Here is a 22,228-nt window from a genome sequence, read left to right as displayed (position 1 = left end):
TGGTCCCTGGTGCCAGGAAGGTTGGGGACCACTGGTCTAGAGGAGAATGAACCTCATCATCAAGGCCTGGATGCTCAGCCCTCCACTCCCCATGACTCACGCACCTGAATGGAGGAAGGAGGGCCAGACGTGGATCAGTGGAGCACAGGCCTCAGCGGCACGGAGAGAATGGCATGTTCCTGCCCAGAGCCTCCAAGAGCCACCACTCTGAAAATGGGGGCCTGCCTGCTCCCTTGGCCAAAACAGGGGCTTGCCCAGCAAGGTGCTCTTGTATTTGAGAAACTCTTCTCATTTTCTAGAAGAAAGCTCTGCCTATTGGACTTAGGATCCTCTGCTAGAGCCAGGATATACTCAAGGAAGCAAGAAGCAGAGGCAGCTCAGCTGCTTTATTAAGTCAGTGGAAAAGTAACTATACAGATTTGAGGTGCAAGAAGGGAGATGGGCTGACTGGGCCCCAGCCCCTGCCGCCCCACCTCCATGCTTGATGGCTCCAGTTCAGTCCAGTGTCTGAAGCGTGGTCCCCATGTGTGTGCATCTGAGCACAAGGACTATTTGGATGCCCCAGAGCAGCTACTAAGGGTGCAGCCTCTGTGGATGGCACGAGATCCCATGCCCAGCAGCTGGGCCTGAGCAGAGGCTGAGGGGTCGGGCCCTAGAAGCGACCCAGCACAGTGGCCAACAGAGCCATGCGGATGTACATGCCGTTCTCTGCCTGGCGGAAGTAGGCTGCTCGGGGGTCTGAGTCCACCTCCACACTGCAAGAGAAGGAAGTGTTACTGCACTGCCCAAGACAGCCTGAAAGGGACTGAGTGCAGGCCCCCGCCTCCGTGCCCCCAAGAACAGCCCCAATCTTGATGCCATGTCACCTGATCTCATTGACACGGGGCATTGGGTGCATCACCACCATCTTCTTCTTGGCCCGGGTCATGATGTGCGGAGTGAGGATGAACTGGCCGAAGCACTGTGGGGAGGGAGGGGACCCTGTAAGCACCTCAGGGCCGCGGTGGCTACGAGCCCACGGAGCCTGGGCCTCTACCGCCAGTCCCCGGAGGCAGTTATCACAACTGAGGGGCCCAGCCTTTCTGGCTGCTAGTCTGGAATGCCAGCAGCTACACCCCGCACTGTTCCTCCCTGCTTTGCACTTACTGCTTCATACTCCTGGGTGGAGCCGAAGCGCTCCTTCTGGATGCGAGTCATGTAGAGCACATCAGTGTCAGGCAGCGCCTCCTCGATGCTCTCAAATTCCTCCTAGATGGTGAGGCCCAGCCGGGGTGAGCATGGTGCCGGCACTGACTGCCCAACCCAGGTCCCTCCCCACCCACCATGGGAGGCCTCCCAGTGGTTGACCTGTTTGGTGCCACGGGAGGTCACGAAGGCCCACACGTCGGGGGGCATGCGCAGGCTTGGGGGCGCCACATAGCGCAGGCTGACGCGGTACTGGGTGAGTAGGCAGGCCAGTGAATGCACCGTGCGGCCATGCTTCAGGTCGCCCACCATCGTGATCTGGGTGGGGTTGGGGGCAGCCCGTCACCAAGAAGGCCCCCAGACTGAGCACACCCCCACCCCCGTTTTGAAGCTTTCAGCCTCAGGACCAGAATGGAGGCCTCCTTGATGCAACAGGCCCTGAAATGCAGAAACTACTTCCCACTTGCCTCCCTCTCTAGACCGTCCCAGGGCAGGCCTCCGAGCCCCGCCTGCACCCTCACCGTCATGCCGTTGACAGTCCCAAGCTCTTCTCGGATGGTGAAGATGTCCAGCAAGGCCTGGGTGGGGTGCTCTCCAACCCCGTCCCCGGCGTTGATCACTGGCCTCCGGCAGTGCTTGGCTGCCAACTATGACATGGAGACAAAGAAGGAGAATCCTTTCTTCTGAGTCTCAGGGACCCCCACTCCCCACCGCAGTCCCACTTCTCCTGGGTCCCCTCACCCATCTGGCCCCACCTGAGACCTGCAGTCACAGGAAGTGTCTCTGGGTCCCGCCCAATCGATCCTGCCCTGGCGCAGAGGCTGGCCTCACCTCCACTGCCCCGGGCTGGGGGTGCCGCAGCACAACGACGTCGGCATAGCAGCTCATGGTCTGTACCGAGTCAGCCAAGGACTCGCCCTTCTGGACGGAGGATGTGGCTTCCGAGAAGCTGAGCACGGAGCCCCCGAGCCGGGCCATGGCTGCTGCAAAGGAGCTGCTGGTCCGCGTGCTCACCTCGTAGAACATGGAGGCCATTACCTTCCCCTGGGAGGCGAGATGCATATGTGTGTGTGTGTAACTGTGTCCATCCTGGGAAGCACATGAGCTGCTGCCTGCTTCCTCAACGTGTGCTAGAGGAGTGCCAAGAGAACCCTTCCCCCAAACCTCCCCGTGACCTGTTGGAGCCCTGGCATCTCCACCAGGGTGTTCCTCTGAGCTAAAGGTCTGCCTCCAAAAAGCTACTGTTAAGCGTCTGAATGAGACATTTGTTCTCTGGGAGAGGAAATACCCAGTTCTCTCCCACGAAGACATCAGTACCAACCAAAGGGTTGGGTTACTGGGCCTGTGTGCTGGCACTCAGGGCTTGCAAGTCAGCTGCATACTGATCAGAGGAGGACCACCACGGGGACAGCCTAGAGTGGCGGGACCACCAGAGCAGGGCTTACCTATGGAGGGTGGGGACTCCCATGGGGGGACCCAAGGCAGGGGAGGGAGACCCCTCTGACTAGTTATGGAGCCCTACCTACTGCGCCTGCATCCCCAGCCCACAGCCCTGACCCTGACCTTGAGGATGTCGAGGCTCCGCTCCTTCTGCACCATCATGCGCAGTGTGTGTGCCACGTTGAACAGGTGAGACATCTGAGAAAAATCCCGAGTCAGCTGGAAAGGGTGTGGCCCCCAGGGCTCCTGGCCCCAGCTCTCCAGATCCTCACAGCTCCGGGTGGCCCCCTCCTCCCTCCCCCAGGCACCTGATCCTTGGTGAACTGCTGGACGGACAGGATATGTTGGCCCACTAGTGAGTGCAACAGGGGTGAGGTCTGGGGGTGCAGCAGGCCAGGGGTCCCCAGGTTCTGGGGTGACGCCTGTCTAGGTACTGGTGGTGGAGGGTAGCAGATGCCATCAAGGGTTCCCATCAGCTCTGCAGAGTGAGGGGCGTGGCAGAAGAGGCTGGTCAGAGGGTTCCTCCTACCCAGGCCAGATCAGAGAGGTCCCCAAAGGTGAGCGAGCGTGTGCTCAGGGCAGTCTCTCACCTGGCTCAGCTGCCTTCCGGGAAGTCTTCTCCTTTGGCTCCTCAGCTACAAACAGGGCGAGAGGACAGATGTAAACCTGCAGCTGGGTTGTGTGAAGAGCCCCAGCTTCCCAGGACTCTGGATCACAGTGTCTGTGTTAAACCAACTCACACCACGGTAGCAGCAGTAGGTTAGCTGAGGGCAGGGGTGGCAGCCCTGGGTGCGGACCCATGATTTCCCACAGGGGCTGTTGGGTGTGATCAGCGGTGCCCTCCCGGGACCCTCCCAGCTGGCAAAGGGATTCTAGGCAAAGGGGGCAGCCAGGCCCACAGCAACCAACAACCTGGATTTTACCCCACGCTCTGCTGCCCCATGGGGTCCCAGCTCCCGGGCGGAGGAAAACAGCTGCCCACAACAAAAAAGGGCCTGTGAGAAGAAGCTGGGGGATGCCTACCTCACGCTGGGTGGGCTGATTTAGGCACAGGGGGGCATGGGGGGTGAGACGAGGATGGGGGCGGTGGGAAGGACAAGGGAAGTGGATGGAGGGACTGGAATAGCTCTGAGGCCACGGAGCCCCCAAACTTGGGCCACCTGGGACACTGGGGGGAAGAGGAGCCCGTCCCTGCACGTGTCTAGGTCCAGCAGCCCCGCCCGCCGAGTCACAGGATCTTTCTCTCACCTGGCAAACCTGGGTCGGAGGCTCGGTGGATCCGGGGGGGCAGGTGGAAGCGGCCGTCTGGGAGTGCTGGGCCGCCCCGGCGTGGCCTCTCCGGGGTCTGGAGAGACAACACCGGGTAGTGACATGACCCTCCTCAAGTTCGGTCCCTCAAGAAAAGCCAAACTGCCTCCTGTCCACTCCATCATGTCCCATCAACCTGCTCTCCCACTGAGCTGCCCCCAGTGGGGGTGGGCCCACTGGCATCTTCAAGATTTCTCTCTGGTTGGGTTAATGGATTAGTGTTTCCCGCAGGAAGCCTCCTAAACTGAGAGTTAATTTGCAGTAGACAGGGTAGGTGGTGAGGATTTTAACTGTTAAGTGACGAACCTTCCATTGCTCCTGAACCACCAATTAAAACGTTTGCGCTGTTTATACCTGCCCCTGACTATACCCCCATGCCCGCCACCCAGCCCTGAAAATTACCGTGGTTAGTTCACTGGCAGCCGGGGCCGAGGGCGTGAGCTGTGGAACAGCGCCCTGTGGCCACTTGCGGACATCCTGTCCATAGCCTGGTGGCACCAGCACCTGTGGACAGGAGGCAGGGAGGGCAAGTGAGCCAGGCAGGCAAGAGGTGGAAGCTGGCGAGCAGAAAAGATGCCCTGGAGATCTGCGCCCGGAGGGGTAGTGGGACCACGCAGACCTGCTGGGGTGGGAAGAGAATGGCACCCAGCAGGTCACGACTGCTTGGGCCTGGGCCACACACATACCTGCCCGTCAATATAGGCCACCTCCCCACGCAGGACCACACGGCGGACGGTGCCCTTCACCTTCTGCCCTTCAAAGGGTGTCCAGTGGGCCTTGGAGAAGGGCATGTGGCTGGGGACTGTCCATTCGTGCTCCAGATCCACCTGCCAGAATCATAGGTCATGCTGGGCACGGGTGCCGTGTGCAACCTCTCCCAGGACTGGAGAGCCCCGCCTGCCCCTGGCCCCACCCTGCACCTCCACATAGGTGTCCTCCTGGGGGGGCAGGTGGAAGATGCGCCGAGGGTTGTGGTGCAGTCGCTGCAGCACGTCGTCCAGGCTGAGCCGGCCCTCGCTCACTGCCGTCAGCAGCAGGGGCAGCATGGTCTCCAGCCCCGGGAAGCCGGGGGGAGGCCGGGGCCCACACTTCTCCTCCACGGTGTGGGGGGCTGGAGGAGAGAGCACCACCCTCAGGACAGTGGCCTCCACGCCTGGGGAGTCACACATTCCACCAGGAAGGGCCTTGCTACCAACCCCGACCCTAGCTTCTCCTGGGAATCTGAAGATAGGAAAGCTGGGACTGCTGCTATCTTCGGGGCCCACACCTTCCACCTAGATTCTCTCATTTACTGTTTCCTCACTTGCTCATTCTCAGTAAATACCTATCAAGCGCCTATGACAGACCAGGAACTTGGTTGGCGTCCCACCCAGACCAAGCCCAGGCCTCATGGAGCCCAAGGTCCTGGCCCAGATCCCCTGGTCAGGGGGTACGTCCCAGGCCCTCTCACCATGGTCAGAGGCAAAGCAGTCAATGATGGCCATGTTCTCCCACAAGGCTTCCACGTCCTCCCGGGAGCCAAGCTCGGGCCGAACCTCCCCCTTCCCAGGCCCCAGACGCTCCAGGTCATCGTGGCTCAGGAACAGATGGTGGGGTGCCACCTCACAGGTCACTGGCAGCCCCTGCGCCTTCGCAGCTTTAATCAGCAGGATCTGGGGGAGAGCGGGGAGACCTTGAGGAGGGGGGTCCCTTGAGGCCCTGACCTGCACAGTCCCTGCAGCCAACCTCCCCTCCCGGAAAGTCATGCGGCCCCCAAGGACCATCGTGATCACCTGGAGTCACTGGGAAAGCCACAGGGGTGCCTATGGGGCTCTCACCTCCTCCTTCCGCGCCACGTGACAGATGTGCACCGAGTGCTGGGTCAGCTGGGCCACCATGAGGATGGCCGCAACACTCTGCCGCTCGGCGTGGGCCACGACGGGGAGGTGGGACGGCCACGTCTCGAAGTGCTGGGGACAGGAAGAAGGTTCCAGGACCCTGCAGCACCCGAGCCCTTGTGGGGCTCCCGACTTGCACTGCTGCCAGCCTGCTGTGAGGGGGCCCTCAAACCAGGGGTACTAGCTGGCTGGCCCCTCCCCTGCCCACCCCCTACCTCCATCCACTGGGCCACACTGTCCAGCCGCAGCTCAGAGAAGGTCTCGTTGAGGTAGAGCTTCAGCCCCGCAGCAGACCCAGCCACGGTGCCCAGGGTCCCTGCATTTTCTGATGAGGCTCCGAGGAATAAGGCATAGTCACAGCGGGCGCCAGCCTCTGCCAGCTGGAGGGGATACATTCAAGATAGGGCCTGCCGGCACCTGTGCCAGCCTGGCTCACGTGGCCTGGCCCCTGGGGAGGGGCAGAGGGAGCTGGGTACAGGGAGGTGGGGGAGGCAGGTGGGGGATGTGGGTCACCAGCAAGCAGGAGAACTGGGGCTCACCTTCTGCGCCAGGGCCAGGGCAGGGGCGTCGGTGATGGGAGGCCGGGTATTAGGCATGGCACACACCATGGTGACGCCCCCAGCCAGGGCAGCAGCTGTGCCCGAGGCAAAGTCCTCCTTGTGTGTCCCCCCTGGTTCCCGCAGGTGCACATGGACATCGATCAATCCTGGGAGAACACACAGGCAGCAGGTTGGAGGGAGAGTCAGAGACTCGAAGGGCATCAAGGTGGGAAAATAAGCAGCGACTGACACCAGTGAGAGGTGGCGAGGCTCGTCAGTCAAGGACATCTTGGAGAATAAAGAGCTCAGAGTGAGGAAGATTCTGGGGCCTTCTCACTCTGAACAGTCCAGGGTGGAGTGGGGCCCATGGCCGTCCTTCACCGCAACCCCTACCGATGTCCAGGAGCCAGGTTCTCTCCTGAGATGCACTTACCAGGTAGCCGCACGAGCTTCTGGGAGGTCATGCAGTCAACGTGCACCTTCAAAGGAGGGGCTGGCCCGATCTGTCCCAGTGCCTGCAGGTGGAAAACCAGGGTCAGCAAAGATTGAAGGGCAGCCTGGGAGCTACAGATGGGGCTTGGGTTTTCCCATAAACCAGGCTCCTGCCTCTCTACACCCATGCTCTCTCTTTGCAGCCACAAAGCTTGATGACTAGCGAGGCTGCTCCATGGAGAGATTCCTGGGTCCAGAACATGCTCACTTCTGCCCCCTCCCTTGCTGACACTGGCTGCCCCAGTCCCAGCGCCCGGGGTCTCAGTTACCTCCACAAACAGTTTGGTGCACTTGATATCAATGATGAGGGGCACGGAGAAGTCAGCAGCCAGACGCCGGGTGCGGTACCCCTTGGTGACGAACGAAGAGAGACGCCGGCCCCCAGCCCCACGCATGGACAGGTTAATCACGAGCTCAAAGTTTTTCTCAGCAAGCTGCTCCAAGATGCTTCGCTGTGGTGGGCACTCTCCATCCACTGCCTCTTCAAAATGCCAGTCCACAGCCGTCACCTGTGGCCCAGAGACAAGACCAGAGCAACCTGAGCCTGGCAGGGTCCAGGAGGCCAGCTTGAAGGGAGTGGGGAGGTGGCCGAGGAGCCCATGAGGAAGAAACTGAGGACCCACAGGAGGGGGACCAGCCCACTTCACTTTGCTGCAGGCAAAGCATTTTTCTTGACACGAAAATCTCTACACTATGGTTACCAAGGATTCTGCAGTATGGAGCTCACACAATACACAGAGAGAGGAAATTATGGAAGGAAATATGCCAGAATGTTAACAGTGGTGGAGAGATCACGAGGGATTTTTTTCTCTTGTTTTCTGTACACTCTACTGTTCTACGTGGAACAGATGATTTGTACAATGACATGGAAAGCAGGGAAAACAGGGAGAGAATCCTGGGTGCTCTCACATCTCAGAGGGTGGGCAGTTGGGAGGGGGGCACCCCATACCTTGACGCCATGCTCTGTGTAGAAGTCAGCGGTGCCCAGGCTGGCATAGAGGCTGTAGCCCAGGCTCTCCAGCAGCCTCACAGTTGGGAGCAACTCACTTTTGTTCTGAAGAAAGGAGGATGAGGTTGTGTTTCTCCTGTCCTCCACTTCAAGTTAGCCCTGGCCCAGGGAGCCATGGCCATCTGTACCCCCTTCGCCTCTTCAGGCGTCCACCCTACCCTCCACCTCACCAGCCCCCACGTGGGTTCTTACCTTATAGCTGCCAATGGTCAGCAAGATGTTCTTCTTGGGGATCTTAAAACCAGTGCTGAGCATGGCCTTGAGGTAGGCCTCGCAGCGGCTCTCCCCAAATCCGGCCACTTCCCCGGTACTGGTCATCTCCACACCCAGCACCACATCAGCCCCCGCCAGGCGGGAGAACGAGAACTGGGGCACCTGAGGGAGCAGGAGGTGAGAGCAGCCCAGATCCCTGCACCAGGAAGGGTGGCCATGATCCCCTCTCTCGGCCTTCTCCAGACAGGGGGTGAGCCTTCCCCGTGCTGCCAATCGTTGGCTACTTCCCAAACATGCTTGCGCTTCCCTTGGCCTCCACGAGGCTACTCCCTTGCCTTGGAACACTTCCTCAACAAGCTCGGCAAATCTCAAATCTTGACTGTACTCCAAGGCTCAGTCCAAACACCACCTCTTTCCTTGAGTCTTCCCTGGTCACCCTCTGTGGAAGTGGCACCTCCGTGAGCATTTCGTTTGGGTCTTTACTCTGGAGGTTTATCACATGCTGTTCTAGAAACAAGCTGTTTGGGACCCGACTTCTCTTGCCTCCCATCACTAGAGTGGACGCTCCTCAGGAGGGAGGGCCATCTTACTGCCCTGACCGCCCAGGGAGGCCTTGCCCACAGGAGGTGTTCGCTTTATACATCGATGGACACATAGCTTGGGCAGCAGGTGAACTCCCTCCCGCTATCTGTCTCCCTGCTGATGGCTAACCTGGGGCTTCAATCTTCCTTACCTTTACCCCTACAACTCCAGAGCCAGTCATGAGCCCCACAGGCTCCACTTCTTTCCCCATGATGACCCGTGTCGCCAAGGCTACTAGGTCCACACCTAGTGTCTTGGAGACGAAGGGGAAGGAGCGAGACACACGCACGTTGCATTCAATGACTTTCAGCTGGTCGTCCTGGACAGACACAGATTGGTCAGGCCTCTGCAAGTGGGCTTGTGACACCACCCCAGTGAATCAGGTCTTCCCCTCACTCATCGTTCTGATGGTCATCAAACCAGGACAGGGGGCAGGTTGACTGTCACAAACATTGCGGGCCTGAGATGTGACCCTGCCCCTCCAGCTCTCCTCCCCCGATGAGGGTTCCCTAGCACAGTGGCCAGCACAGAACAAGGAGGTGCCATGGCCCTCAGGTCCCTTTCTTTAGCCCCCTCTTACTACCTTGGCAATGAGCTGCAGATTGAAGGGTCCCGTGACCTGTAGCTCCTGGCCCACAGCGTGCACAATGGCTTTGATCCGCTCCAGGGTTTTGGCAGTGATGTCCTGCGGCGGGGTCACCAGCGTGGCATCACCTGAATGCACACCCGCATTCTCCACGTGTTCAGAGATGGCGATAGCTGCCACCATACCATCACAAGCCACAGCATCCACGTCAATCTCCTAGTGGGGGCGAGGTGCACGGGTAAAAGTGGTGAACAGCAAGGGCCATTTCCTTGTCTCACTTGCCCCTGCAGGAATCTTCCCTGCCTTTAAGAGCCCTGGCACAACCCGTCCTTCCCAGACCAGAGACGGGGGAGTCGCCTCTGTGGCTGAAAGCCTGCCTTCAGAGACTCATCTGCAGCCTCCCACCTTGGCCTCCTGGATGAACTTGGAGATGACCACGGGGTGCTCCTTGGAGACAGCTGCTGCACTGCTCAAGAAGCGTTCCAGGTCCCCATCGGTGTAGGCCACATTCATAGCAGCACCGCTCAGCACATAGGAGGGGCGCACGACACAGGGGTACCCCACGGTCTGGCAGAACTGGCGAGCAGACTAAGGGCACAGGGAGCTTAGCTGTGTTGCGCATGCTCACCCATGATGCAATCCGGCCTCCAGCCCCCCAGCAGGCCCCAGCCCACCTCTAGGTCACTGAGCTCCCTCCACTGAGGTTGGCTGATACCAATGGTGTCCAGGAGCCGGGAGAATTTAAAACGGTTCTCAGCCGCGTCAATGGCTTCCGGGGAGGTGCCCAGAACCCGACACTGCTGCCGATGCAAAGCCATGGCCATGTTGTTGGGTAGCTGCCCACCCATGGACAAGATTACACCTTCAGGGTTCTCCAGCTCATAGATGTCCATCACTACCTGCAGTAAAGGAGGAGAAACAGGTGGTGGTTAACAGATAGGGTCAGGGGCCTGAGCCTTCTTGCTCACCACCCTGCATCCTTCACCCAAACCCTCTCAAAACTCAGAAGTTCCAAAGAGTCTGAGGTTCGCCAGCCGCTCCTACTTGACAGGCCACCCAGGCTCACAGGCGGCCTTCACCCGTCTCACCTCAAAAGAGATTTCATCGAAGTAGAGTCGGTCACACATGTCGTAGTCGGTGCTGACTGTCTCTGGGTTGTAGTTCACCATGATAGTCTTATACCCCATCTGCGATAGGAGGGGAAGGATACTCAGCAATTAGGTGCATGGGCAGCATGAGGAAAGGAAGCCCAAGTCCCTACTTCAGAGAGTACCACCTTGGCTGTCTCTGAAATTGCTGTACAGGATGCCTGCCTTGGGAGGGAAGGTACTGGAAAAGTAGACACGGAGTTCTGGAGAGGAATCACATGTAGGGCACAGGACGGCCTAAGGGACCCCCAACCCCATTAAAGCCCTATGGTAGATGTGAGGCGTAGCAATGAATAGGAAGTGCCAGGATCGAGTGTGGGTGGAAGGCGGCTGCGGAAGCTGATCAGTACAGCAGAGGGAACCGTATGAAAGACGAGCTTGGAGACCTTTCGGAGCTGCTGGATGCAGCCCACGGCACACCAGTCAAACTCGACGCTGGAGCCGATACGGTAGACGCCAGAGCCAAGGACCAGGACATGAGGTGTTCGAAAGCTGAGGTCATGGGTGGTACCCCAGTATGTCAGGTACAAGTAATTTGTCTGGGCCGGCCACTCAGCTGCAACTGTGTCAATCTGCTTCACTGCTGGGCAGATCCCTAGTTCCTGACGCAGCTTGCGAACAGCCAGCTCTGTGCTAAAGGAGAAGGGTCAGAAACATAGGCCGTGGGAGAGGGGAATGGCCCCAGCAGAGGGCAGAGATCCAAGGGAGGGATCAGAAAGGAATATCCCAGGGATGAAGGGCAGTAGCCTCCAACACCCACCCTCCACACCTTTCCTCCTGAGAGCCCCTCAGGAGTACAAAGGTTCTCTGCCCCAGGTTCTCAGCCTGAGGTCCTCCCACCATCCCTGACCTGAGGACAGCGAGGGCAATCTGCTTGTCTGAGAAGCCAAGGCGCTTGGCCTGATGCAGCAGGTATGGGGGCAAAGGTTGTCCACGGTGTTGCTCCAGCAGCTGGGTATGTGCTATGATCCGCTTCATCCGGTACAGGAACCAGCGGTCGATGCGAGTGAGTTCATACAGGCGATCCACTGAGTAGCCAGCCCACAGGGCTGCTGCCACCACAAAGATGCGCTTGTCTGTTGGAGTCTCCAACTCCTAACAGGGAGAGGGCAGACAAGCTAAGCTTCAGTTTCCTCACCTAAAGAAATAAGTCTAATGATACATCCCCCTAATAAAGAGAAATGAAACCACAGAATTCTCAGCAAAGTGAAAACACAGCTAAGTCCACTAGTGACTAGTGCTAGTATTACTGGTAACAAGCTTGGGGGCTAAAGCAGGGTACATTTTGAAAGTGCTGTCACGGGTAGGGGAGCCACTTACCTTATCACTGACGGGCTTGACCGTGTGATCAAAGCCCACGCAGTTCTCATCCACCATGCGTAGCGCCTTCTGGAAGGCCTCCTCAAAAGAACGCCCAATGCCCATGACTTCACCTGGAGGAATATGATGTGAGGATTGAGGGCCAGGGGGCACTGGTGATGCCCAGAATGTCTGTAGTTTACTGTCAAAACTCTGGGAGGTTCTCAAGCCCATGGTGATGGGATTTATGTTGTTTCATTGAGAATCTCACACTTGCAGCTTTTTCTCCCTACCATTTTCTTGTGGATATTGGAACAACCACAGAGGCCCAATCACTGATGGTTATCCATTTATTTGGTTTCCTTTATTCACATTGTGATGATGCAATCTGGAATCTGCCTCATCCTTTAAAACTTTTTAAAGTCTGGGTAGTAAGATGATCCCATTACTCTTTGAATCCACTCAGGGTTAATCATATTTCCAACTACCACTCTAGAGTATTTCTTCCAAATGTTTTATACAAGATTATAGTTTACATAAACATTTATCCTGCTTTTCCCCTCATTGTAAGCTTTTCCCACATTAGTGTGTGACTTTGTTACCAGCAGTTTAACTCTTGTGTGATTTACCATAAAGTGACTGCTCACTCACTGAAGAACATTTAGCTGTGAAGTGTTCATCACTGTAAATAAGGCAGTAATGCTGTCTAGGATTTAGTTTATCTCCTAAGGATACATTTTCAGAAGTGCATAGGCAATAGGCAAGGTAAGTTTTCTGGCCCTTGATAAGTATTAATTGCTTTGTAGAAGTTTGTGCTTTATAATACAAAGTATTGGGTTGGTCAAAATGTTCGTTTAGCTTTTTCCATAAGCTATTATGAAAAACCTGAACAAAGCTTTTGGCCAACCCAATATAAATTTAACCAATCTTTTAAGAAGTGTGTATACTCATTTAAAACAACTTTTGCCAACAAGTAAAAATAATTCTCTCATTTTAACTAGATTTCTTCTAACTACTACTAAGAGGAAGCTTCCCCCCTACACCCAGGCCTGCTTGTTGACGTCCTCATCAATAAAGTTTGTTCATGTCCTCTGACAATTTACCCTCGAGTCTTCAAATATCTCCTACCAAATGTATTTTTCTATTTACAATTCTAGTATTTTTTTCTTTAAAAAAATTTTCAAAAACATCAAGATGGTACTGGTAGTGTTAAGGAAGAGGATGAGTGATTTTGTTCAATTTCTTTGTAATGTGGTTATATTACAAAAGTTTTTATCTTGGGTAAAAGAGAAACCCAACGCACTCACATGCAAGCCTAGAAAAATCCTAGAATCATATAAAACCCCAAATTAATGTCTGTGTGACAAGATTATAGGTGATTACTCTTCTTTGGTAAAACTACCTTTTCTAGTTTCTCAATGATTCATGCATCTTACTTGTATAATAAAAGTTACAAAAAGTTACCAAGGAAGATCAAATTCTAAGAATACTCAGATATAAAATACTTAAATCTCTCATCTAGGAATCAATCTTTGATTGTCCTATTTTCAATCCACTTCTCTTAGCTACAATTTATGGCTTCGTTCCCATGTTTATTATAATTTTCACATAACAGAAATTCATCTCCAGAAGGAACAACTTGGCAGTCTTGTAAGATTTCTAAAAGTTAAGTAATATCTGAGCTTAGACTTACAAGTTTAAAGGCTACTATTGCTGTTAATGGAAATTTGGAGCACAGTAAAAAGCTATTTTTTTAAATTTATTTTAAATTAGTTTATTTATCTATTTTTTAACTTTACAATATTGTATTTGTTTTGCCATACACTGACATGAATCCACCATGGGTGTACATGTTTTCCCCTTCCAGAATCCCCCTCCCACCTCCCTCCCCATCCCATCCCTCCGGGTCATCCCAGTGCACCAGCCCCGAGCTATTATCCTTAGCTGGTGGCAGCTTGGTACGTGCACCTGCTTGTTTTAGTAGAAATGTTGTGGAGGACAAACTAAGGGAACTTAAAGAAAGGGTCACTGTAAGGAAGCATACTAACTCAATTCCAGAATTCTTACCACTGCCTGGAGGCTGACCATCATATCCATTCATTACTAATTGTCCCTGTTTCTATGAAATTTCTCTTACATCCTGCTCTGATCTTAAACATTGTATTAAAAAACATTTGAGGGACTTCCCCAGTGGTCCAGTAGCTAAGACTCCATGTTCCCAATGCAGGGGGCCTTGGTTTGATCCCTGGTCAGGGAACTAGAGATCCCATATGATGCAACAAACAGTTTGCATGCTACAACTAAAGAAAGACCCTGCATGCTGCAACTAAGACCCAGTGCCACCAGATCAATTAATTATTATTAATTTTTTTAAAATTTAATTTAGTGACCATGGCAGGAAGTGCCCAGAGGAGATACACTTGGCATGGCTGCCACTGTGCTGACTTGGCCTTAGAAGAGTTCACAGCAAACAGCAGTCATTTCCTTGAAACATCAGTATTTAAACAAGCATGGAGAACAAACTGTCACTGGCATTAACAGCCTGGGGATGAGGCCAAAGGCAAAATGCTATGAAACACTGTGGGTGGAGTTTCATGAAACTGGTCTCACTCATGACAGGTAACACAGTGTAACAGAGGAACATGCAACTAGCAACAGATCCAGTTTTCAGCTCTTGGCTCTGCCCTCTACTCAGCCACACACTTTCCTTCTGTGGGCACCTGCTTACTCATTTGTAACACAAGAGAGATGAGAGTCTGACGGCTAGCACCCCATCCCAAGATTTCTGACATGCCATCTGGGAAGTAGAGGCAGCTTGTGTATGGATTTCCAGATGCCTTGGATCCTCGCCCCTGGGGAGAACCACTATCTTAGTCGGAAATGTCCCTATTAGTTCTGAGAAACTGCTCACAAGAAGCTGCTCACACAAGAGCTGAAAGGACATGCCAGGGAGCTGACTCTATGACATTCTAGGTTCTTGGGATGTGTAGGACCCTGTGAGGTGATCTGGGGAGGGGTCTCTTGGGATGTGTCTCTCACCCACGCTCTTCATGCAGCTCCCAATCTTTGTGCTGACGCGGAGGAACTTGCTGAGGTCCCAGCGAGGAATCTTCACCACACAGTAATCCAGACTGGGTTCAAAGGCTGCCGTTCCCCCTGTCACCGAGTTCCTGGGGAACATCAGGTGGGGTTGCCAGGAGGACAGAGCAGGAGATGTAAATGGTGAGCTTGCAGATAGCGCGTTCCTACCCACACCCAGGCCAATGTCCTTTTCCTATTACTTGTCCTATAAACGTTTTTTTTTTTCCAGCTCCCACGATCTCACCCCCACCCCCCTCACCCCATCTCTTCCCAATCCTTGTACCTGAGTTCAGGCAGAGGGATGCCCAAAGCCAGCTTGGCTGCCACATAGGCCAGTGGGTAGCCTGTGGCCTTACTGGCTAGGGCAGAGCTGCGAGAGAGCCTGGCATTCACTTCAATGATGTAGTACTGCAAAGAGAGAGAACAGAGACAGAGTGACCAGATAACTGGCCTAGAAGGCCTCAGAAAGCAGAGGTCTCAGAAAGGCAGGACAATAAAGCCCCAAACCTATCAAAAATAATCTTAGCGTCTGCTCCAGGGTCTGGAGGGTTAAAAGGCTTCTTGGCCTAGAGGCCCTCAAATTACAGAGGGTGCTCCAGCAGCAGAGTATCAGCCCCACGGCCTGGAGTCTCACCTGCTCAGACTCAGGGTTCAGGGCGTACTGCACGTTGCACTCCCCGACAATTCCAAGGTGCTGAGTCACCTTGATGGCCGTCTGCCTCAGTAGCTGGTACTCCCTGTCATTTAGTGTCTGGCTTGGAGCCACCACGATGGACTCCCCGGTGTGGATGCCCAGTGGGTCTAGGTTCTCCATGTTACACACCTGTGAAGGGAGGGGCCCATGAGGTCACCGCCATAGGGAGTGAGGAAGAGCAGGAGGCTGCATCCCAGGGTCCTATTGCCTCTGGAGACGCACCCATCCTGGGTGTTAGGACACCAAATTCTCAAAGATCTCAGCCCTGCCCAGGCTCTTACAACAGCCCACCCTGCCTTACATGACTGTCCCTCCTCCATCACTCACTGTGACACAGTTGCCATAGGCGTCTCTCACCACCTCATACTCAATCTCCTTCCATCCTTTCAGGGACTTGTCTACCAGCACTTGGCTGGTATGGGCAAAAGCTGGGGCCACGAGAGCAGACAGCTCCTCTTTGTTAGAGGCAAAGCCAGAGCCCAGGCCACCCAAGGCATAGGCTGCGCGTACCAGCACAGGGTACCCCAGTCTCTCTGCAGCTGCCTGGGCCTACAATGAGCACAGATGAAGAAACAGATTAGGTCTTGACTGCATGTTGTGCAGAGGGCTCCTGGGCCCAGAGAAAATATGTAGTCAAGGAAACGCCACCTGTCTACCCCCACCACCCCTTGAACCTGCTCAAGAGAATTCGCTGCCTCGCTGGGGGCCACGTGCTCTCCGATCTCTGCCATCCTGGAGGCAAAGGCACGCCGATCCTCAGTCAGCTCAATGGTCTCCACGGGTGTGCCCAGGACCCGGACTCCGTACCGAGCGAGCACCCCAGCCTTGGTCAGCTCCACACCACAGTTCAGAGCTGTTTGGCCCCCAAAAGTCAGTAACACACCATCTGGGCGCTCATTACGTATTACCTGGGGGGAGGGAGGAGTAACAGGCATTGAGACCTTGGGGTTAGGGAGCGGATCACAGAATTGACACAGGATCACCTGGCCCATGTGGGTCCTCTCTGCAGTCCAGCCTCGCCTGAGTCATACCTGGGTTACGTAGTGAGGTGTTATGGGGAGGAAATAGACCTTGTCCGCCAGCCCCTGTGAGGTCTGCACAGTAGCGATGTTAGGGTTGATCAGCAATGTCTGAATATTTTCCTCCTTCAGGGCCTTGATCGCCTAGAGGGATAAAGATGGCATATCAGCCTTGACTAGAGAAGCAAGATTTTGGTCTTAGACCAGCATTTCTCTTCCTCTTCTCCCTTTCCCGGACTCTCAGTCCCTAATAATTGACTCCTCACCTTTCTGTGTATTCCCCAGTTTGCCTGGGTCACTTCTTCCCTACAACCAATGTTCATGCCTAAGCTCTACTCATCCTGAGGGCCACACACCCAGAGGGGCAGCAATGGACACACTTTACCTGAGACCCTGAGTAGTCAAACTCGCCGGCCTGGCCGATGGAGAGGCCCCCTGAGCCCAGAATCAGAACCTTTCGTGGTGCTGTAAGCCCAGAGCCTGGGGTGGGAATTCCAGGGCGACACAGGCACTCAGCCAGCCGCTCTCGAACTATGGAGGGAAAGAAAGACAAAACATTAGAGTTGAACGAGACCTGAGAGATCATCTAGATTAACCTCTCACTTTACGGAAGAAACCAGAACAAGTCATGCCTCTAATGAGTGGCAGAGGCAGGACCAGAAACCAGGACTTGTGACTCTGGAGTTCCTTTGAATGGAAGAAGCATAAATGAATCACTTTGGCTTGGTTGCCTTCCCACCCCTCCCGCCTAACCTCCCAAACATCTCTCAGTTTCCCAAGGCACGTTCATCTTATGCCTACCCTGGAGCCTGTTCTTAGATCGCCAACCTAGATCTACTCAAGTGCTTACCTGTCTGGCCCCCAGGGTTCCCAGCTGCAGCTTCTTTCACAGTTTCCAGAAAAATGTCAAAAAGAAGTTCCATATCTGAAGGGCCAGCTTGATGCTCTGGGTGAAACTGGACACTGTTGAAGAGAGGGGATCATGAAAACTGCCATCGTCACTGGCGGTCTCAAAGGCGGGTAGTGGGAATGCTGACTGGGGCCCACTGCTGTGATTTCCTTTTTGATCTTCAAGTCTCAGTGGGCTTAAGAGCTGCAGAGATCCAAGCATTGTGCCAGAACCACGTGGGCTCACCTGAAGAAGGGCAGGCTCTCATGTATGATGCCTTCATTGGAGTGATCATTGGCGTTGGTGAAGAGGGGAAGCCAGTGTGCTGGCAGTGAGTCTGTTTCCACAGCAAACCCATGGTTCTGGGACGTTAGAAAGCAGCGCCCGGAGCCCACCAGCAAGCACGGCTGGTTATGGCCTCGGTTCCCGTATCTGGAGGCAGAAACATCCTGAGTCACAGGCCCCTCTCACCCTCCCTTCACTCCTGCACCAAACCCAGCTCTGGCTGATCTCATGATTCTCACCACCCCCCAGTCCAATTTCAACACTAATAAATACCAACTCTATTCTATTCTCATTCCCAAGACTCCCCACCCCTTGTGCCCCTACCTCATCTTGTAAGTCTTGGCCCCAATGGCTAAGGCCAACAGCTGGTGTCCCAGACAGATCCCAAAGACAGGTCGGGGGTTTGGTTCGGATAAAACATGGCTCAGTGCAGATACCAAATTGGGATAGGAGGCAGGGTCACCAGGGCCATTACTCAAGAAGAGACCCTCATACTCTGGAGTGGGCAGAAAAGATGATGCCAAAATCTATAATTTAACTAGAGAGACACACCATTAGAGCAAAAGCCCTTCTCTCCCCCTTCTTCTCTGCAACTCACGTTAACTTTCAGCAGATGGACCAAGGGCCAGATCTTCCACCCATGCTACTTGTCTGAGGCCTCGTACAGACCCAAGCTACTCACCTTGACTGTCTAACGTGTGGTCCCAGGGTACCACAGTGACCTCAGCCCCACGCTGGCACAAGCATCGGATCTGATTATACTTGAGGCCACAGTCCAAAGCAAGGATCCGAGGGGTACCCCCCGCATTGAATACCCGTGGAACCTGAGGAATAAATGGTTAACAGCTGTGAATAGTAGGTATAATGTGCACACAATCTGTACTCTGGAGGCCTTTTCCAGTTCTCCCTCAAGTGTTCACACCCAGTCTGGACACAGTATAACTACTGTGCTTAGCATGAAACACTCTCCCACTCTATCTCTGTACCTTAGTGGAGACCTCCGGCACCAGGGGGCGGGCATTGGGGTCCAAGAAGGGCAGGGTTGAAGGTTCTGTCCCATCCTGGACCAACTTGCCCAGCATAGACCCTTGCTCTCGCAGCTTCTTAGTCAGCTCCCGAGTGTCCACTCCTGTGGAAACAGCAGACTCTGAGAGATCCCTCCCCCACTGCTGTCATGCAGGAAGTTAAGACTTCAATTCTAGAGCCCGAGTCACCCACAGCTGTCCTCTGGGCATCAAAATCCTGGGCTGTCCTTCCAGAAGGACCCCACCATGAAATATTCTTGCCTCCAAGTATCACATCTGAATTGAACCACCACCCCAGATCTGTTTACAGAAAGTAATACCAAGGGACAAAAGAACACGCTAAATGACAATACAGAAATATTACCAAACAGATTTTAAAAATAATTAGAAAACTGGAAAAATTTTAAACACTCCCCGGATATTTGATATTAAGGAATTACTGTTAATTTTTCAAAGGTATGGTAGTGTTATTGTCATCATGTTTTTACAAGGGTTCTTTTTTCATAGATATTGAACTCTCGGTAGATGAAACAATATTATGTCTGAGATTTGCTCCAAAATAATCCAGAAGTTGTAGTAGTGGTGATGAAATAAGTTTAGCCCTGAGCTGATGAAACCGGGGATTCATTATCCTATTCTCTCCTTTTGTATGCTTGAAATTTCCCATCTGAGTGAGAGCTCAGTTCCTTCCCCCAGTCTAAACCTTTCAAATCAGGTACATTCTATCACAACCCCCAACTCAAGTCCCAAGGGTCCACAGAGAACTTCTCTTCATTTTTCCCACCCGGGTACCTATGTTCCATCCAGACCTAGCAATGCTTGCACCATACCTTGCAGGCCGGGTATGCCATGCTGCTGCAGCCACTCATGCAGGGTGCAGGCGGCACTCCAGTGGCTGGGTGTGGGGCAGCACTCTCCCACCACCAGTCCTGCCACATGAATCCCCGAGGATTCAAACCACTGTCGATGGAAGGAGGACACGGTGAGGAACCCAAGGCCACATACCTCCCCGAGCCATCTTTTCCCATTGGAGGGCCATGGACCCTGTACTTCAGCCACAGTGAATGACCCGTCATTCCTTTAACAAGCCAAGCACCTCATGCCTTTTATCAGCAATGCTGCCTCCCATATGAAACACTGAACACATGGGCCTGGGGTGCCTGATGGCACTGATATGACAGTGATAACTGAAAGGACATTTTCCTTTTCCCTCCCGTTTCTTTTATCTCCTTTTCCATGAAGTCACCCCCATTCTCACCCACTGCAGCTGTGCCTCCTTCTTAGAACTCATCTAAGCTCACTTTACTTCCACTTGTCTTGCTATTTACATTGTATTACAAATGTGTTCATTTGTCTTCATCAGAGAACTATGAACTCAAGAGCAAATACCTGACATATGATAGTAGTCAATGAAGTTTACAGAGGGCCCACTTCATGCCAGGTATTATAAAAGATGCTGGGGGGCAAGCATGAGCACGAATAGACAAGGTCTTGTCTTCAGGATGTTAATTTGCTACTCAGGGAAGCAGAAAATTAAGGTAGTGTAGATAAACAAGATCATATTCTCAGAGTGTAATAAAAACAGTACAGAATAGGCAGAGGCATAGTACCTTACTCAATAAAAATAAAGGCTCAGGGTAGAATACTAGGCATGATTATTACACCCCTCCATAGGGGATTATCATTTTAAAAAGTAACAAATTTGTTCCTCAATACATAAGCTTATAATAACTAAGTAGAGAAACAGGCTGTTTATTGGGGAGGAAGTGGCATATTTAAATTACATCTGTTTAGTGGTAGAAGGTTTAAGGAAGATGAATGTTGAGACTGTTCTTTAGGGATGTGAAGGCTCGTCTGGCAGAACCCTCCATGGCTAGATGGTCGAATCTGCACTTGGACGTACACTGATGGCATATATACTGCAACAGCATCAGTGGTGGGCTGGGGGCTCCTGGAGGCCTTACTCATCTTGGTTCTTTCAGGGCCTCAATTTTGCAAGTGCATAAACTCAACTTTGACATTGTATCTAGAGTTGACAAAGCCGAAGACTGAAGTAAATTAACCAAGATAATGCATTATAAACTAGAACACAGTGAATTCATAGGTAGAGATGAGGAGTGGTTCTTTCTGGAATAACAGGCATGTCTTTTACCTAGAGTTTCTTCTCTTAAGTGTCAGGGTGAATGGGGAAAGGATATGAAGAATTAAAGGCTCAGTAAGCCTAGTATCAGAACATAGTGAGTTTTGAGGAATACTGCACTGAGGCTATGATGACTGTGATTAACTTGTGTTGGTTTGTTTTTTTACTTGAACTCTCAGAGGGCAACTTAGTTTCCAAATTCCAGAGAGGGAAGAATAGGAAAACTTCACTGAGAAGCAAACTGTTTTCTTATCTACATGTTAAGAACTCTACTGAAAAGGGGTAAAAAATGAGGCAAGGTAAGTAAAGCAGGTTTAGATGATAATCAGCTTAATTGCTTTGGTAGGGGAACTAGGACTTACCATCACTGAGTAGGGTGTGACCCTGTATTCCAATCTCTTTCCCATTAATTTATACACTCTTAAATCTTAGCTCTCATCACAAAAATCTTCACTGGATCCTCATCGGAGCTCAGACTCTTTGGCTTGGTCCCGCACTTTGTGCCTCTCAAAGCACCTAACAAGCCGTGCACAGGGCCTGTCTATCACTTCAGTGTGTATCTGCTTTCTCCAGAATGCCTAGCGGAATGGCAGTGTCTTCACTAACAGTTAATAACTACTGATTTGAAAAGGAATGTAGAGCAAGCATTGGTGTTGGCTACCTTGCTGAGCCCGAACTCATCCACTTCATCTGGGGGGATGCCGTAGTTACCGATCAGAGGGTATGTCAGCACTAAGATCTGTGCTTTGTAGGAAGGGTCACTCAGGGCCTCGGGGTAGCCGACCATACCGGTTTGAAACACTGGAAGAAAGAGGCAGAGCTGGGGTTTAGGTAGGGCATCCTTCGGAGCACTGCCCTGAGCGATGAGAATGCCCTTGGGCCGTAGGGATACGGGGGGGCCGGGCTGGGGAATGGCGGGGGAGGTGGTGTGCAGGCGGGAAAATGGCGGGGTCTGAGCAAAGCAGGCTGGGCAGAGAGGGGCATCAGAGAGACAGATGAGGTCGGCAGCCAGCCCGGACTTGCTTACCCACTTCCCCGGCAGTCGACACAGCGGCCCCGAAGGGCTGGCCCCGCAGGACCAACCCATCCTCCAACACCAGGGCGGCCATGGGGACGGAGCTCAGATGCGGGGGTGATCAGAGAAGCGGGAAAGCGCAGCAAGCCCCGGTCGATGCTAGAACCACCAGAGAACTGCGCGCCCGGAGTCGATCCACGTGGCTCGCCTGCCGCTGTCTAGAGCCAAGCGCTATGTAAACCGCGCAAGAGCCCAGGAGCTCTGGGCGGCGGCAGACTGCGGCGGCGCAAGCAGCCGGCGGCGTGAGGGGCGGGGCCGGGAGCGTGAGGGGCGGGGGCAGGGCGGGTAGCGGGTTGGGTCACCTCTTCTTACCAAGCGCGAAGAAAGGGAAACCTGTGAAAA

The 22,228-nt window shown here is 53.6% G+C and overlaps 1 protein-coding gene across 4 annotated transcripts; it reads right to left on the bottom strand.

Moving 5' to 3' along the window:
- Positions 1-371: 371 nt before the first annotated feature.
- Positions 372-22,143, bottom strand: CAD (carbamoyl-phosphate synthetase 2, aspartate transcarbamylase, and dihydroorotase). 4 transcript variants are annotated; one of them, XR_014051777.1, is made up of 45 exons: positions 21,839-22,137; positions 21,473-21,612; positions 19,502-19,631; positions 18,633-18,775; positions 18,329-18,470; positions 17,971-18,142; positions 17,608-17,793; positions 17,323-17,435; positions 16,858-17,003; positions 16,485-16,616; positions 16,128-16,361; positions 15,781-16,002; positions 15,394-15,582; positions 15,043-15,167; positions 14,718-14,848; positions 11,700-11,812; positions 11,230-11,474; positions 10,766-11,012; positions 10,320-10,418; positions 9,906-10,130; positions 9,637-9,819; positions 9,229-9,447; positions 8,797-8,964; positions 8,043-8,225; positions 7,791-7,895; positions 7,111-7,350; positions 6,783-6,864; positions 6,350-6,516; positions 6,026-6,190; positions 5,751-5,882; positions 5,384-5,585; positions 4,854-5,044; positions 4,620-4,760; positions 4,336-4,437; positions 3,874-3,970; positions 3,538-3,599; positions 3,216-3,260; positions 2,934-3,103; positions 2,749-2,823; positions 2,017-2,229; positions 1,707-1,832; positions 1,348-1,503; positions 1,147-1,248; positions 867-961; positions 372-755 (listed from the first exon to the last, which is right to left on the bottom strand). XR_014051777.1 is itself a non-coding variant. In XM_081484121.1 (45 exons), the coding sequence occupies exons 1-45, from the start codon at positions 21,918-21,920 to the stop codon at positions 653-655; spliced, it is 6,729 nt and encodes a 2,242-aa protein (XP_081340247.1). In that variant the 5' UTR covers positions 21,921-22,143; the 3' UTR covers positions 372-652. The 4 variants fall into 4 exon arrangements, 3 of the variants coding, with proteins under 3 accessions (XP_081340247.1, XP_081340248.1, XP_081340249.1); XM_081484121.1 differs by having other exon boundaries at positions 3,549-3,599; positions 21,839-22,143; XM_081484122.1 differs by lacking the exon at positions 3,538-3,599.
- Positions 22,144-22,228: the final 85 nt, after the last annotated feature.

The sequence above is a fragment of the Giraffa tippelskirchi genome, chromosome 4, assembly GCF_054371585.1.
Source record: "Giraffa tippelskirchi isolate mGirTip1 chromosome 4, T2T-mGirTip1v1.2.pri, whole genome shotgun sequence".
Taxonomy (NCBI): Eukaryota; Metazoa; Chordata; class Mammalia; order Artiodactyla; family Giraffidae; genus Giraffa; species Giraffa tippelskirchi.
Note: the sequence above shows the minus strand (reverse complement) of the source record. Positions and strands in the feature narration are given on the sequence as shown.

Bases quoted from the DNA above. Each gene is read 5' to 3' on its own strand.
- CAD (XM_081484121.1), bottom strand. From the start codon at position 21,920: ATGGCCGCCCTGGTGTTGGAGGATGGGTTGGTCCTGCGGGGCCAGCCC. The intron at 15,168-15,393 runs GTGAGACTCCAG...CTCTCTTTGCAG, and splicing joins TGAACCCTGAGTCTGAGCAG to TACTACATCATTGAAGTGAA. The intron at 4,761-4,853 runs GTGCAGGGTGGG...TGATTCTGGCAG, and splicing joins AGGAGGACACCTATGTGGAG to GTGGATCTGGAGCACGAATG.